Raw genomic sequence first — 18,059 nt, forward strand, 5'->3', positions numbered from 1 at the left:
AAACAAATTCTCTCAACACAGGTGGTGGATTTAACTTACAGAGAAGCCAAAGGCAAAGTGTCTTTATCTACCTGTTCTGTGTAAATTCCCTGTGACCCAGTGATTCACATCTAGGAGGTGATTCTCTAGAAGTACCTCTCAAAGAACATGAAGGTGTCCACTCCAGCACTATTTGTAAAAATGAAAAAAAAAAAAAAGAAAAAAAATACTTTGAATGCCCATCAATACGGGGTGATTAAATTGATCATGGCATCTTGATTATTACTGAATCTGAGTGATGGGTATAAGGGATTCATTATATCATTCTCTCTACTTCTATGTGCATTTGATAATTTTTCATTATATGAAATTTTAAAAGTTAATTATGGCATATGCATACAATGTACTATCAGATAGCCATATGATCGCAAAAGTTTACATGGAAATGTATCCATAATATACTCCCATACTGTGCTGTATGAACGTAAAATGGTACAGCCTTTGGGAAGGAATCTGTGGAATGGGAGGTACGATTTGTCAAAATTTAAAACATTTTAGACATATATGCTATATGACCTTGCAACTCTATTGCTAGGTATTAATCCTACAGAAATACCTGCAAATGTACTCAAAGATTATGTATAAACCTATTACTGCAGCATTATTTGTAATAGCAAGAAATTGGAAAACTGTCTATTAATAGGCAAATTTTTAAATTCTGGTTCATCCATTCAGTGGAATCCTATGTCATCATTAAGAAGAATGAAATAGGTCTATAAATATGCTAATGTGGAAAGATATTGAAGAGAAATAATAAAAAAGCAAATTATAGAACGGTACATAAAGTGTGATCTCATTTATTTTAAAACTCTATTACTTATGTAATTTTTTGCTACAATTTTATTATCAAAGTTTCAAACACTCCAAAAAGTTCTTCTGTAAATTTTTAAAAATAATTGATGATTGCCCATGTTATATTTCCAAACTGAAAAAAAAAAAAGGTAATAAAACTTAGGATATAGTATAACCCCATTTGGATAAATTGACATGGAAATTTATACAGGGTTAAAAAAAAAATCCATATGAAACAGTATGTTCAGGGTAAATGTTCACTCACTGGATGCCAGCTATCATTGTTATCTTAAGGTAAACAGCCTGATGGTCAAGGGTTCCTCAAACTCAAGAATCAACTCCCGACTTCCTCCAAGTACACAGCTTCCCTTTGCTCTGACAAGGGTCCATCTAAGGCCAACAGGGCAGCTGACAGCTTCCTCCCATTCATTTTACCCTGTGCTCCTGCTGAAGGGCCGCCAGGAGAAATAAGCTTGAGACAAAAGAAAACCATGGACATCCTTCCTGGCTACACAGGCAGCCCTGGCTGCGGGTCCCTGGAAGGAGATAGAGCCGGAACTGGTGAACAAATCCCGACCTCCTTATCAGACAGCTCAGAGCCTTGCCAAGGGAGTGCCCAGGCACTGATTCTGCAGGCAGAGACGAGAGGTACAGTTTGGCCGACTGGAGAACCCTGCACAGCTGTATTCTCGAGATACAGTTAGGTCAAACTGGGCACGGCAGGGGAGCAGAAGTGAGTTTCCTCCCAGGGGCAATGGGTTTTAAGGTCATCTTCCTAATTACATTTGGAAACCAGCTCAGGGGAATTCCCTCTTACTTCATTCTTAAATGTTTTTCCCATCCTGCAAAATACAAATAATAGCAACTATTTACTGGGCTCTCACAGTGCACCAGGCACAGCGTAAGTCCTTTAAGAGCACTGTGTTATTGAATATCACATGACACCTGATGAGGTGGCCACTATTATTAGCCCCATGATGTGGATGAGGAAACTGAGACTTGCAAAGGTAAGCAACTTGCCAAAGCTTACACCTCCAGTAGGTGCAAGGAGCCAGGCTGACTCCTAGGTGCCTGGATTTCAGCACTACAGTCCACTGAAATCCAAATTCTAACCTAGGCCTAGGGAAGGCAGGAGGAAAGGGAAGAAGGAGGGCAGAATAACAGAGAAGTAACACCAGTGTTCATCGAAGAAGAGCATACCAAGTAAGGACAGGGCATCCAAGAGGCAGTATGAGGCCACAGCTAAGACCCCGGGTTTGGAGTGCCCTTCCCACCCAGATGTCCTTGAACAAGTCACACTGCTCCATGCCTCAGGGTCCCCATCTGCCAAACAGGACTAACACAGGTACCTACACCTCACAGGGTTGCTGTGATGATTGAATTAGAGATTGCACAACAGAGCCTGCTACATAGGCATCTCCTACGCTGTAGCTATTACTATGGTTGACGATATCATTATTCCTATCTGACCACCATTCCTCAGCCAGAAGCTGCCTGAAGGCAGACTGTGCATCAGACAACATGAGCTGGAACTTAGGAAAGGCTGATAAATGGTAACCACACATGCTATGTCTCAATATTCTTTTCTCTTGCCACTCTTACTTGAAGACTGTCACAGGGGCCACATGCAATGCTTTGCATCACCAAGACACTTCAGAAAACATCCGTTCTTGACTCTGCATTAATGAAACTTAGCATGTATTGAAAACCAGCTTATTTATGTGTCACGAGTGATACTATGCACAGCGTAATACATTATTGCTGGGACTTCCCTGGTGGTGCAGTGGTTAAGACTCCGCGCTCCCAATGCAGGGGGCCTGGGTTCGATCCCTGGTCAGGGAACTAGATCCCACATGCACGCCGCAACTAAGAGTTCACATGCCAAAACTAAGGAGCCCCTGTGCCTCAACTAAGGAGCTGGTGAGCCACAACTAAGGGGTCCACCTGCCGCAACTAAGACCCAGCCCAACCAAATAAGTAAATAAATAAATATTTTTTAAAAAATACATTATTGCTAAGGCTCACAAACCTGGTGGATTTGTTTCCTGTGCCTGATGTGTAACAAATTACCACAAACTAGGCGGCTCGAAACAACAGAAAGCTATTCTTTCACGGTTCTGGAGGTCAAGAGAGCAAAGTCAAGGTGCTAGCAAGGCTGCACTCAGTCTGAGAGATTCCATTCCTGGCCTCTCCCAGCTTCCAGTGGCTGCCTGTATTCCTCGGCTTGTGGCTACATTGCTCCCATCTCTGTGGTCACACTGCCTTCTCCTCTTCTGTCTGTGAGCAAATCTCCCTCTGCCTCCCTCTTACAGATATACTTGTGATTGAATTTACAGCCCACCCAGAAAATCCAGAATTACCTCCCCTTCTCAAAATCCTAAATGTAGTCACACTTACAAAGATTCTTTTTTGCCCCATAAGACAGCATAGTCTCAGGTTCCAGGAATTAGAATGTGGGTCTCTGGGAGCATGGGTTACATTTTTCAGCCTACCTCATCCCGCAATGAAGTTATTTTCTATTTTCTATGCAGGACATAGAGTATAGTAAGAAACAGACAGACCTGAGTGTGACTCCTGGATCTGCCTGACATGGAGTAAATTACTCAAATTCCTCACACTTGAGTCTTCCCATTTACAAAATATGAATAATAAAAATATCTTCTAAAAAGAGTTGCCATGCGGATTAAATAAGATGGCATGTGAAGTGCCTCTGCACAGTGACTGACTCTCAGTAAATGCTCACTAAGGAGTGAGCGTTATCGTGAACACAAATGAATAAACAACATTCAGAAGGCGAGTGACTTGCCGAAGGCCACCTAACCAGAAAGTGTCAGTGCCTGGAACTGAGTCTGGGTCTCTCTGGCACCAAAGCCCAAGCATGTTCTACCCTATGGATTAGGCATTTTGGGCTTATGTGCTCACAGCCTTAAGAATCAACACATCTAGGTTATTTCAATTGTGGATGAGACTTCATACTCTCTTCCGGCTACTGTACAGCTGCATCCCTTCAGATCACCACTTCTAGTTACTGAGACTGAGTTTACACAGCCTACCCTAAGAAAGCAATATCATGTTTCCAATGATTTAGAAATACTGGAGACCCTGCTTATGCAGGGTGCAGTTAAGAGTTTGGCTTGTACAAAATCACATCAGATTGGCTGGCAATCCATTTGGTCTGCAACTCCAGGGGTTCTGGACAATATGGGAATTATAACCGAAATCAATCTCCATCTACAAAGCTACAATTGGAAACTGCATTTCAAACAGGACCATGAGGTCTCTCTGGGGCAAGGTGCCTAGCCCAGCACTTAGAATTTAAATCCACTTAGGCATTCGCTGCCTCAGAGTCAATGCAGCAGGGTTAATTCCAGTTCCTGATACTTCAAAAAAAATGTTTGAAGAAAATTTCAGACACTCACAGGGAGCTCTCTTCAAATTCTCATGTCCCCACCCATCCATCCAACCGTTTCCTCGGCACCGGTCTCCTCGGGTTATACAACATCAGCTGCGGGGAATGGGGAGCCCAGCTGTGTGCCGAGTTTGGAAAAAACATTCTGAATACTTTAGATCTGCCAAATACTTGGTTAAAGAACGATATCCTCTAATTTCTTAAGCCATGTGTATTTTAAGTGAAATGTAATCCATATGTCTGTGACTCATTTAAATGCACTTCAGTGAAGCACGGTTCACCAAGAGCGCTGGGATATGTCTAAGCCTTTCTTAAGCTTCTCTTTGATCCAGGAAATTGAATTCTGCCAACAACAAATGAAGCTCCTGACAAGAGAGGGTCTAAGAGAGCTGTCCTTTATCCTAGATAAGATGTTAAAGTCTATTCCTCACCCAGGAGGAAGCCGGGGAGAACTCCATAGCCTGGGTGATATGCAGAGTTTTGCTCCAGATCAGCTACGCATCTCCACCAGGCCTCCTTGGAAGAGAGGCGCAGCGGCAAGCGGTGGTAACTAACCTACCCCGTCTATTGCTGAAAAAACTCCTCTTCTGCCTATTTCTCCCCTTCTTGGGTCCTCCAGTATTATACAACTCAAATAGGGATGAAGGGGAAAAAGTCCAGGACCTAGATCACTCCATTAGCAGTGAATGACTGTTCATTTTCCAGGACAATTAATTTTGTTAATTTTGTTGCTTGATTTCCAAGACGGTCTCCATCCCTAAGATATCTCTGAGGGACTGATAAGAAGTTAGAGATATGAAGTGAGATGAAAGTCGGAAGTAGTGGTAGGTACAGTAATCAGTAAATCTCCAAATGCCTAAATTCTGCCTTGACCATTACTATTCCCCATGAGGTCTGGAGGTAGATATGCACACAAAAGAAAACAAATATCCATTCTTATTAGCTAGCCTTATACAAACAGGATTTCTCTTTCGCTGAGCTGGAGCACAATGAATGGGGTGAGACCAAAGGACATCTCTCCTTTTCCCAAGCCAAAACCTAAATCTGGCATCATTTGGACTCAAGGAAGGAAGTCTACTGAAGAGATGAGAGTTGCAGAATGTGCTTCAGAGACTAGCAGAGAGAAGTATATAGATGGCCAAAGATCCTCTGGGCACAGCGCCCACTGGTTGAGCTGCTCATTTGCTTTTGAAGGTGACCTTGTAATGTAGTAATTGAGCCAGTGAGCATCCTGCAAGCAGGTTCAACAGTTCAGTGTGCCCTCCTCTTGGGAGAAAGTGGAGAAGGGAGAGAGCCAGGGCCTACATCTCCCTGGAGGCGACCAACTCCCCAGATGCCTACAGCTAAGGAAGATTCCATTTGATTTCCGCAAACAAACTGTTGTCCAATATGGTTTCTGGATTGATGAGGCAGTCCTCAGAGCCTGGGGGAAATTACGTGGAGAAAAAAATATTATGGATTTATACCTCAAAATCGTGGGTTGTGGAAATAGCAGCCTATAATTTCTTCCCTGTAATTTCCCTTCTCGTGCTTATGTTGCCTAAACGGTGGGTCCTGGGCTAGCAGTTCATCCTCAACTTCAAGGTCTGTGGTTTTGAGGGTATTTGTCTTTATCCCACTGCCCCCTATTTCCAGGAATGTCTACAGAACTGGAGAGTAAATGCCCTGAGGCAGGGACCTCTTTTCCATTTTCCACTTATGTGCTATCCTTTCAATAGGTAGCACAGGAAAGGCTCTTAGAACCCAACTGGGACAAAACCCTCATTCGACAGATGAGAAAGTTGAGGCCCAGGAGAGCCAACTGGCTTACTGACCAATTCCACATCGTCTGTCTCTGAGCTCAGTACTCTCTCCACCGTACCACACAGCCCTAATCACAAGTCAGGTTCTCCTAACAACAGCTATGTAGCAACAGTGGCAAATGATGGGTAGGTGTGAGTAAATGTAAAACTAGGGAACATATCAGAGCAGAGTACTACCTTCATCACATACAGGTGAGTCTACAAAAACAGGTGTGGAGCAATATGTAGAGTATAATCTCATTTCTGCTCCTCCCTCAGCACAAAAATAGCATCCTGGGTGCGCTTCTGTGTGATTGTGCCGATGAGTATCTACGTGCGTGCTCTCACACACAGAGAAAAGGTCCATGGTAGGCTCACCAGCTGTTCACAGTGGACTCTCCTTGTGGGTGGGAGACTTTCATTCTTTCACTCATTATGTTTTGGTACTGCTACATGTTTTACAATGAGCATGTACTGCTTTTGCAATTAAAAAAAAGCACAGGCTAGAAAACAATAGTGGCTGCCATTTACTGGGTATGGAGTACAAGCCAGGCACTATGCTGACCCCTTGACAGGCACCATCTCATTTCATCCTCCCAGTGGCTCTACGGCGTGGGACTCTTATTATACCCCAGATAGGGAAACTGAGGCTTGAAGAGGACATACGGTTAGTAAGTGGCGAGTTAGGATCCGAACCAGGACCCTCCAACATGAAAGCCACATTGAGGTTAGCCCTACGATGTCACTCTTTTCCACCTGCACTCAATAGAGAAAAGAGTGTGTGTCCCCCATGGGAATGTCATCCGTTTATCCCGAGTTGCTTCACAGCAGAGAAAAGCTGCCAGCTGCTGTGCTATGGAACTAAGGCACCTTGGGGTGTCTGCTGCCTGAGCTGAAGGCCCATTTGCTGTGTCCCTCTCTCCTGGCCTAACCCCCATGTTCCTCCATCCTCACTATTCTTGGCTATCTCTCCATGTGTGAATTCCATTAAAGGCCTGCTCACTGCTATTTTGGGCCATGCATTAGCACATGGGCTTTGATTAGACGAGAGAAGGCCAGACACCTCAGGATGATGAAAAAGAAATTAGAAATGTCCTCTCCCTCCCCTCAGAGTCCCAGAAGCCCTTGTCCACAGCTCCTGGGAGGCCTGAGAATCCAATATATGAGGAGACGTAGGTGGGGGCAGGGGGAGGGAATGGAAACCTTCATAACCTATTAGGACCTTTGAACTTGGCTGTTCCTGCTCCTTGGAATTGTCATCTCCCCGCTGCCCACGTGGCTCACTTCCTCCTCTCCTTCAGGTCTGGACTCAAATATCAATTTACCACCTAGGCCTGCTCTGGCCACCATTCCCAAACAGCACCTCCCTCCTGAACCCCTACTCTTCAGAGCCCTTATGTTCCTTTTGTTTCTGCCACAGCAGTTGTCACTGGACCTACTACACATTCACTTGTGTATTTATTGTCCCCCTCCACTGAAATATAAGATCCAGGAAGGCAGAACTGTTTTATTCACAACTATATCTGCAGTACCTGCACTGGTGCCTGGAATGCTACAGATGCATCCAAGCTGGAAAAGATAAATGAATCAACTGAGGAAGTTAAGAACCAGAGCCTGAGGCTCACTTAGCACAGGGCCTAGTTTCCCCTCAAATATCATGGGATTATAACAACTTTATAATTTGTATAAAACGTGAAAAATCAGAGGAGCAGCACCACCACCCCCCAAGCTGTTTTGAATCCAGACTTGCACGCACCATGAATGAGAGGGCTTTGGGAAGTAAACACACTAGGAAGTCACGTGCAGTTGGAGTTCCGCTTGCTAACACATGTTCAAAAACAAAAAGCCCAATTTAGACGAAAATAGCAGGAAGCCATCCCCAGGGATACCTGGTGAGGTCATATTGCTTGGCTCTGCTGCTTCCATTTTTGTCAAGTCTCCTGCCTGCTGCCAATTCAAGGAGGCCAGGAATCACATCCAGGCCACTGCTGATCACTGGGAAACAAAAGAGCTCCAGGCAACAGACAGCAGAACCATATCTCCGGGCTCTCCTCTGGAACCTCAGTGTGGGACCGTAAAAAATCACAATAGTAGTCAAATATTTACTGTGTTCTCTGTAAGCACTTTGTGTACATCACTGTACTCAGCCCTCACAACCACCCATGTGAGGCTGGTGTTACTAGTCTCATTTTATAAGTGACGACGCTGAGATTCTAAAAGACGCAGCAATATGCCCCAGGTTACTCAGCTAGTAAGTTGAAACTGGGTTTCTGTGACTCCAGATCCAAGAACACAAATGATCCTCATTTCACCTCTCTCACTGACTTGCTGTGTGGCCTTAGACAAGCGCCTATCCTTCCCTGAGTTGAAGTTTCTGCTTCCATGCATAAGACTGCTGCACCCAGTGTTTTCTATGGCATCTTCATGCTCTAACTTCCTATGACCTCCTGCAAAGACTCCAAAATATGAAGGAAGCATGAATCCTGGGATCCCTGCTTGGCCAGTCCAACTCCAAAGGATTTGCCCATGACACTAACCCCATCACCTAGGCAGCCCAGAGGAAGCTGAGGGGTCAAATGCCCCAGTTGAAAGCAGAATAGGACAGATTAGATGGAGGTGGCAATAGGGAACAATAGACTAGAGCTAGAGGGTTAGGGCCATGAGAAACTGAAGAAGGCCCCTGAGAGAGACTAAGAACAGACCCTCTGGGGGCCTTTCCTGCAAGACCAAAGGAAGACAATGCAAGGAGAAATCTCAGGCAGATTTCTGGGCCTGCGCCCTCTGCAGACACAGCCAGCCGGGTCTATTCCAGGGAAATGGGACGAAAGGAACACATTCTTGGGCTGGTTTTACTCCAGGAGTAAGATAGGAGGAAAGTAGCGAAAATGATTGAGATGCCCATCTTTCTGGTTTCCCGAAGGCCACCACATTCTGGAGGCAGAGGAAAGACTCGGATGAAGCCCATTACTGCTCAGGCTGCTTAAGTCATACTTTTACTGCACTTCCGACACCACTCATCCTCCTCTGCGAGTGTCCAAAAAGCCCAAATTTGGAATAATTTATATTCTTGCTTTCCACCCAAGCTTAGCAGTCATTCCCATCCTCCTGGATATGGGAAGGTCCCTATCCATCGCTTTCTTGGCAGTGATGCATGTGATTACTCATCTGCTTCTAAGGGACTCCGGAGGCTGCCAAGAGGAGACAGGCAGTTCTGCGAGCCATGCAGCCTTATCTGCAAGGTCTGTGCGGCAGAATGTAAGTGGGACTGTTGGTGGGGAAATATCAGAAGCCCTCAGAGGACCCCGGCCAAGTAAGGAGAGCTCTCCAGTGGCCAAAGCAGATTGGGAATGGCCAAAGAATGGGCAAAAGACACAGCCGTGCCTTATGTCTATTCACCTGCTCGATAACGTGACTCAAGATACAGCTGCACTTGATGGCAAATCAATGTGGAAATATTTCTGGGCCAGGCAGCCACCCAAGAGGAATGAGGTTAGGAAGATGGAGGAACCAGCCCGATGAAGCCAGGAGACTGCTGACCATGCCCTTATTGGCAGGAGCTCAGATGTAGCTGACCCAGAACAGACAGAGCAGCCAGGGTGTGAGCACCAAATCCCAGAACACTCCACCTTGCCTCTCTCCTTTCTGCTGTTTTCCTCTAATCTCCTTCACTTCCTGCTGTGCGCTGTGCTGGAGCTAGTAAGACAGCTGCCAAAGTCCTCCAGCCCATCCCTCCCTTCGTGTCTCACACATACACACACTCACACACTCACGTGCAGTGAACTCTAAGAGGCCCCAGAAATACAGCCTGAGGAAATTCAAGGAAGATGTTAAACGGTCCACTAATTTCACAGCAAGTCAACAGACTGTGGAAATGCTGGCTCTGTAAGATGCTCCCCACAAAGGAACCCCAGCTTGAGAGCTTGGGTCACTTCGCTAACTGCTTCCTTCCAAAACAGCGGCACCTGCGTCCGGCACTGACATGCAAGTGGGTTGTTTCATTTTAGACAAAGGAGAAGTCCACTTACTCATTCTTCTCCAGGTCCAGGATCAGTTCTCGCCCCTCAGCCATCACCCTGAGCTCAGCTTTGAGTGGATGCTAAAAGCAACAACAAAAGAATGTCAGTTCCTAAAAGCAGGGAACGAGGCTCCCAGGAAGGGGTGCAGGATCTAGCACAGGGCTCTGACCTGGATCCACAGGAAGTGGATCCACAAAAAAGACTCAATCTCATTTCCAGCCCGAACATGAAATATCTTCACTCCCAGAAGGACCCAATTCCCCTCCCCCATCTGCATTCTCCTCAAAGACAAAGGAGAGAAACTCCAAGCCGAAGTGTGGTTGTAAGTGCCTGCATGCAGGCCTGGTAAAGGCAAACCCTGAAAAACACAATCTTGGAAAACAAATTTTGCGTTGAGTTAGATCTGGCTTCAAGTGCTGGCTCCGACACTATAGTTGTGAATTGGGCACGTTACCGAACCTCGCTACAACTCAGTTTCCTCGTTTATAAAATAGAGAAGTAATAGTCAACTTTATGGGGATCTTGTAAAGACTAAGTGATATGGTAAATGTAAAGAATTTATTACAGTGCTTGGCATACAGGAAGCCCGTTACATGTTGGCTGTTATCTAAAATACCAGGGAAAGCCTCTTCATCATGGGCTCGTATTTTATTTTATATTGGCTCTCAGTTTGGATACCCCTCAATCATCTCAGAGGAGACAACTAGAAGAACCTCCTACTAAGGTTTTAAAGGTCTGAAAGATACATTTTACACATGGGAGAAAATTTGCTGAGGGCCAAAGTAGCTACACACCCAGAATAGACCATTTAAAGTATCATACAAACGGCCAGTAAGCATAAAAAACATGTTCAGCATCACTGGTAACTTTCCCTCACCCAAAAAGATTTTTTTAAGATACTTTTTAAAAAATCAAAGCAACAAAGATTTTTTTAAAACCATAAATCACAACGCAGTGGAGTATACTATAGAATGGGCACTCTCACACCCTACCAGTGAGAATTTCAATCAATCCTGGCTCACCGGAAAATAATCTGTCAGTATAGACCAAGAGTTTAAAAATGTTTAGGCCCTCTAACTCAGAAACACAAGATTCTATCTGAAGGGAACAAATGGAAACACAGGCAATGGTTTATACACAAGGATGCTCATTACTTACAATAATGACTAATGAAATAGAACCTAAATGTCCAAAAATAGGAGAATGGTTAAAAACCTGATAATCCATTCACATGACAAAACATTACAGTCATTAAAAATGATGACTTTCAATAATTTTTAAATTATCAAGAAAGTACACATGATAATGATTAAGCACAAAGGCTTAAAACATAACACTGTATGTTTTATTCATTCACACTTCTGTAAAGGGACTAAAGTAGAGAGAAATAAACCAAAAGGTTACCATAGTTACTTCTCAGCAGTGAGAACATGAGTTAATTTTATTTTCTTTTGTGCATTTTTCCATGTTTTTATAATGGCTTTATATATATATATATATATATATATATATATATATATATATATTATATATATATATATATATATATATTTTTTTTTTTTTTTTGGACTGCGTTGGGTCTTCGTTGCTGCATACGGGCTTTCTCTAGTTGCGGTGAGCGGGGGCCACTCTTCGTTGCAGTGCACGAGCTTCTCATTGCGATGGCTTCTCTTGTTGCAGAGCTCTAGGCACGCGGGCTTCAGTAGCTGTGGCGTGGGGGCTCAGTAGTTGTGGCTTGTGGGCTCTAGAGAGCAGGTTTGGTAGTTGTGGCGCACAGGCTTAGTTGCTCCGCAGCATGTGGGATCTTCCCGGACCAGGGCTCGAACCCGTGTCCCCTTCATTGGCAGGCGGATTCTTAACTACTGTCCACCAGGGAAGCCCAAGCTTCTACCCCTTTTAAGGTTGACCTCAAAGCTTATTTTTGGCATGTATGAGAAAGTGGGTCACCTGCTTTGCCACCTCTGGTTGGGGGCCTGCCTCTTCCAAGCACATTTCTCTTCTTATCAGCTTCAAACCCCACTTCCCATTAGGGTCCTGGGCATCCCTGAAACTTTTGTGCCACTGAGGGCTCTGATGAGATCTGAACATTGTGATCTAGGATGCTTGTGCAACTCTGTCCTTTGCTATTTTTTGCTAATTTATCCTACTCACTTCTTTTAACAAGGGACATTTCAAAAACATGGGGAGAGGAAGTTAGTGGGATGTTTACCCAATAACTTTCACTAAGAAATTCACTTCTCTGTTTCTGATGCCTATTTCTGATTCAGCTCTACCAATACCTATTTCTGGTCGCTGGTCCTTTGCCACTTCACTCTGGGAGGTCTGGAGCAAGGGCCCTGCCCAATCACATTAAGCATCAGAGACACAGTCCCAAGTGGGCATTTGAGGAAAACCACACAGCAACAGAGCTGTATCAATCCCTTATCCAAGAGGTAGGTGGCCAAGAGTCCACACAAAAAAAGGAAAGTTGACACAGATCAAAGCACTGTCACTTCTCCCCCAAAGAGACACAAGCTGCAACATGAGTATGAATATTTATTTTTAAGCGGGTAATCCAAAAATATTTCTCTAGTCTGGAAGATGCTCAGACACTGATATTTAAAATATGATATTCTTTGTTTCCAGGGGACATTTCAAGCAAAACAATGAAATAGCACTACAAGGATTTACGTAGCTTCCTTGTCCAGATTCACTCAGTTTTTGTCTTGCAACTCCACTCTGTGCTAGGAAGGGGCAACATCACCTCTCCTAGGAAGTGTAGGAGCTGACCCACTGTTTACACTTCCCCAGGGCAGGGTTACAATGCCTTTCTCTTTTGAGCTAGATTAAATAGATCTTCAGCTCCACGGGGTATTGGAAATCTGTCCTATATATCTGTACCCCCCCTTAAGACATAGTACAATATTTAGCATATAGTGTTCAACTAACGTTTGATGAATGAAGTAATTACAAAATGAGAATAAGATGCCTGAGTGAGACCTACCTCTCCTCTCCCTCTCTGGCATTCATTCATTTGTTCTTCAACAAATATTTATGGTGCCAGGCACGGTGCTAACTATTCCTACAAAATACAATGACCCAGATTCTGGGCAGACAATGGCTGGGAACAAAGACAGGATCTGAGTTCCACTTTGTTTCTCAGGCCCTTCCTGAGGATGCCCAGCATCCCACATCTGGAGGGAACAGAGAGGCGTCTATAAAAGTATCAGATCCATTCCTCGGACAATAATGGATAGGTTGGAATATCCAAGATCTTAATTTTTAAAAATAACCTTCTCTAGGACGGCCATCCATTAATTTGTCTAGACTTTTCCTGAAGCTATTTTCAGTCTCTCCTACTTTTTGATGAAATGAACTCCATGCTTATTGTCTTTAGGATAAAATATTATTTGCTTTCATTTGTCCTAATATTTTCACTGTAAGTTCCCTTACTAAATCCAAATTGGAGCATTTTTGGACATGTCTGTATTACTCTAGCCATAACTTCATGGATTCTGGGCATTTCTACTCTCCATTTACCTCTCCAGACTCAAGGACCACAAGTCTGAAATCTTTCCTGACACAGCTCTCTCCTCCCTCTGCTACCATAATCTGGCTCTTATATGTTGCCCAATAAATCACTGACCATTTGAACCCAAAGGGCTCTTATTAACTACCCCTCCTCTCCAGCCCTCTTCCTTCTTATCCCCTCTAAGCCCTATTTTATAAATGAGGAAACTGAGTTCAGAAAGTGAAAGGTCCAGTAGCTGGTTACTGACATGCAGCAATCACATCTTCCTTTCTAGTTCTTTCTTGTCTCACTTGAGCTATAAGAACCAGAACCCAAGACTATCCTAGATGCACAGATCCTTCCTGCAAGAACAGGATAATGTTTTCTGTCTTATTCCCAATTCCCTTGATAAAGCCTGTGCATTCTGCTGGTGTCATGGCCCAAGGAGGCTACTGAATTTTAAGATTATTGGATTTGAAGACAGATTCCTCAGTACAAGGTCCCTACCCTGCCTCTTATTTTAAAAATAGTTTGGGTTAGCATTTTTCTCTCCAAGTATATTATCTCATCAATAAAGTGAAGCAGGGACATCCCTGGTGGTCCAGTGGTTAAGACTCCACGCTCCCAATGCAGGGGGCACGGGTTCGATCCCTGGCCAATAAATAAATAAATAAATGAAGTGAAACACATATGCAGAGCAAAAACTAATGACAAAATTTAATCAATCCCAGTTGAGAGTCGGTGATTTTTGTGACACGTATTTGCACTTAGCTTATGTCAGCATTAACATGGATTTTCATTTCCTCAACTACTTGCATTTAGAAGTGTTTCTAGTAGGTTGTCACACAGTGAAGGAAAGTCCCATCTGGGGTTTCCAAAACTGGAACACAGAGCAGATAGAGTGGGCCAGAAACGGAACTAATGGTGATAATTGGGCTTCCAGGAAAGTTGAGTAGGTGACCTCAAGCCTCACAAAACGGAGTTGTCAGCTTCTGCCTGTGAAAATGAGATTCTTTGAGTCTTACCTTTTCCCTCAAGGGGCTTTCTGCAGTCTTCCACTGAGGTATTATTAGTTCATGCTGTGGCTGGGGGCTGCCTTCCCCACTTCCTCCTGCCAACACAGGAAGCACACCATTGGAATCCCAGACCTCTGCACCCCAGCTAAGCCAGGCATGCACTGCCAACTGGAAAGACCCATATTGGGTTGTTAGGAGACCTGCTGGATTCCAGGCTCTTGGCACTCACTATGGGTCAGGCACTCTGCTAGGTGCTGATAATATAGTGGTTGGTCTGTGTATACTTCACAAAGTTTACCTTCTAGAGATGGGAAGCGGACAACACAAATATTCTCCAATGGTACAAGAGGGTCATGAAATAAAGAGATGCTGAAGAGGAGGTACCTATTTTAGAGAGGATGATCAGCAAGGATGGCATTTAATTGAGACCTGAGGGACCAGAAAGAAGATGCAAAGATCTAGGGGAAGGGTGTCCCAGAGAGAAGGACCAGCAAGAGCAGAAATGGCCTTGGCCTGTTTAAGGAACAAGCAGAAGTCAGAGGTAGCTAGAACGTAGCAGATGAGAGGCGAAATTGGTAGATATGGTCAGCAAGACAGCCATGGGTCTGATATCACAGAGGGCATGGAAAGTGTCTGGATTTTATTATAAATAGACTTGGAAGGCACTGGAGGGTTTAGACACAGAGCAATATGATCTGTGTTTGGTTTTTAAAAGATCTTTCTGCCGCTGGGTGGAGATGGAGAGGGTGGAGGTGGGGGAGGGAGGCAGGAGTGCAAGTAGAAGCAGGAAGGCAAGGCTGGAGACTTGCAGGAGCCCTAGTGAGAGTTGCTGGTGGCTCAGACTAGAATGACATCAGTAAAGAGGAATGAAGTGTTTGGATTCTGGGTATATCTGGAGGGCAAGCCCCTGGGTATTATTCCCATCGAGTTTCAGTTTTCTCATCTGTAAAATGAAGACAATGATACCCACCTGCCCATCTCACAGCATTACTGGGGAGAGTTACTGTGAAAGTGCTTCCCAATCCACAAAGCATCATGGCGTTAACCTGAGCTTCCTAAGGGCAAGTTTGCTTTTTCATATCACTTCCTACTTTCCAAATTATTCTCACCACCCAGTTCTCTGTACTCAAGACAACCCTGGGAGCTAGGTAGGAGGATTCCTATTTTACAAGAAAGGTGAGCTGAAATCTGTTTGAGGAGACTTGTTCCAGGCAGGGCAGACCTCAAACATTGGTCGCAGGCAATCTTAATAAAGTGGTAATTGCTCAAGGCCTAGGCAAATTAGTCTCCGTAAGAATAGGCCAAATCCACAGGACTCCTGGGGTTGAAGTGAGGACTCCAAAATTTATTCTTTCTAAACCAACCACATCAATCACATAGAATAGAATAAGTGACAGAGAAGATGGCCATAGTTGTTCTGTTAGACTGGCCCAATTATGAGTGATTAACTTTCCTTTGAGATTACTGATATGATGTATTCTCAATCAAAATATATCCTAAAAAATAACCTCATTAGAGTAGCATTAGTTTCATCATATTAGTAAAAATGAGAAGCAATTCATTCATTTACTCATTACATATTTTCTGAGTGCTTAACTATATGCCAAATACTATGCTAGGTGCTTGATATTCACTGGGGAATCAGGCATAGTTCCTGATCTAGTGGCTCTGATAAATCTAGATTCTCTGCAACAAAAAGGAATTATGCTATTCAATGGAACATTCAAAGGAATGAAATGATCTTTATGATTGCAAAAATTATTGAAAGCAAGGCTCAATAACAGAGGAACACAGTACATCTTAAGAAAAATTGTTCAAACCTTGGAAATAAGGCAAAAAGAGCAAGCAGGATGTCCTTTCAATGTCACATTTGGAGCATTGTTTAACGGGCCTTCCCACAGATTAGTGAATTATCTAGAGGAATGTACCTTTGTTTGACTTTTTTGTTTCCTATTAATTAAAGGCTATACTCTGTGAAGTTATCTGTTAACTGTAGCTTTCAGTCTGGTAGAGATGCAAATGACTTCAGTATAGTAGAAAGATAACTAAGAATTATGGTTGTTTGGTCCCATGGAGCATTGACCACTTTTGTATCTGTCCCAGCAAAGGATTTCAACATTCTTTCTCCAATGTTTCTATCACTCCTGTTCCTCTAATGCTTTGAACTAGCTTTACCATTCTATTCACTGCCTCATTAATGAATCAAATCAATCTTTGCCAACCTTTCATCCTATATTTGTATGAGAATCATGTTTTTAACTTTTTGAAAATTATACTTCTGCGATTTCTTGAAGGAATTTATAGTCATTGAAACCATGTTTCTGGAGAATGTAACGATGTGGCAAATGCTCATAATGTGAAGTGGCATATGCAAGACACAAAACTGTACCTATGGTATGGCTCCAATTTTATCAAAATATATTTACAGGCACACACACAAAGACTGGAGAAAAGAGGAGAGACTAGGAAAGCAGCGGAAAGAAAAGCCAAAAGCAGAAAAACAGAGGAAAAGGAGAGAGAGGGAGGCAAGCCAGGGAGGGACCGACCGTTTTCTGCCTGCTCCGGGTCTCCCGCATCTCCACCACCTCCCCAGGCGCACAACGTGGGAACAAAGCAGGGGCTCCCGGCCTGGGGGCCGGCGGGGGCGCTGCCCCGAGGAGTTGCGGGGGGCGACTCCCAACTCCCCAGGTCCCCCAACCCACCCACCTCCAAAGCCCCCCGTCCCCCGCCCCGCTACTTACTTCTGGTCCATCCCGGCAGGGCGAGCGCCAGCAGGCAGAGCTGGGCAGCGCCCACGCCCCGGGGCATGGTGGCAGCTGGCCCCTCGCGCACTCTGCGTTCACCAGCACGCGGCCATGCCAGCACCCTAACCAGGCCGCGGCGCTTCTGGAACCCACGGTCGCCCAGCAGCTCCCAGCCCTGCTCCCAGCCATTGGCCGGGACGCTCCGCCCCCAGCTCCGCGGAGGAGGGGCGGGAGGAGCCAGGGGCGGAACCAGCGCGACCCCTGGGAGCCAGGCGAGGTGGGGGCGGGGGAGGGGGCGCGGTGTTCGGCGGTGCTCAGGTGCTGGCGATTAACGGAGGGCGAGTCCGAGCCGGAGGAAGGGTAGGGATTCACGGTGGGCGCGGCCTGAGGAGGGTCGGGGGCTTGGGTTTGTAGGAATTAAACTGGACCCCTCTGGGTACAGCGGCCCGTTTCCTCTGTCCCGCACTGGGCTAGACGCCTTGGGTGACACTCAGAGGCTACTCACCCAGCACCGTCCTCTAGAGGCCGCCACGCTTGGACGCAGGTTCTGAAAGAGTTAACCTGGCACAGAGAGCTAAGTGCTGTATGGAATTGTTTTCTTAGCAGGACACAAATCAGGGATCCTTTCCTTCTGACTGGGAGGAGCGGGGTGGTGAAGAGAGGATTCCCAGAGGAGAAGACGTCTGAGCTCAGGAGGAGGCGAAATGGAGCACCAGGCAGAAAACCCTAGACAAACGGACTAGGGCGGGAAAGTCCATGGGCTGTATTGGGG

At 44.9% G+C, this 18,059-nt stretch overlaps 1 protein-coding gene across 1 annotated transcript in view; it reads right to left on the reverse strand.

The window, feature by feature from the left end:
- ADAM19 (ADAM metallopeptidase domain 19) overlaps positions 1-17,677 on the reverse strand; it is an 88,688-nt gene extending 71,011 nt beyond the window's left edge. Inside the window, exons 1-3 of the mRNA XM_036848513.1 lie at positions 17,285-17,677; positions 14,553-14,638; positions 10,047-10,117 (exon numbers count right to left, since the gene is read on the reverse strand). Of these exons, the coding sequence (XP_036704408.1) occupies positions 10,047-10,117; positions 14,553-14,638; positions 17,285-17,351 (224 nt within the window). The 5' untranslated portion in view covers positions 17,352-17,677. The remainder of the gene's footprint in view (positions 1-10,046; positions 10,118-14,552; positions 14,639-17,284) is intronic.
- Positions 17,678-18,059: the final 382 nt, after the last annotated feature.

The sequence above is a fragment of the Balaenoptera musculus genome, chromosome 3 (genome assembly GCF_009873245.2).
Source record: "Balaenoptera musculus isolate JJ_BM4_2016_0621 chromosome 3, mBalMus1.pri.v3, whole genome shotgun sequence".
In the NCBI taxonomy this organism is placed as follows: Eukaryota; Metazoa; Chordata; class Mammalia; order Artiodactyla; family Balaenopteridae; genus Balaenoptera; species Balaenoptera musculus.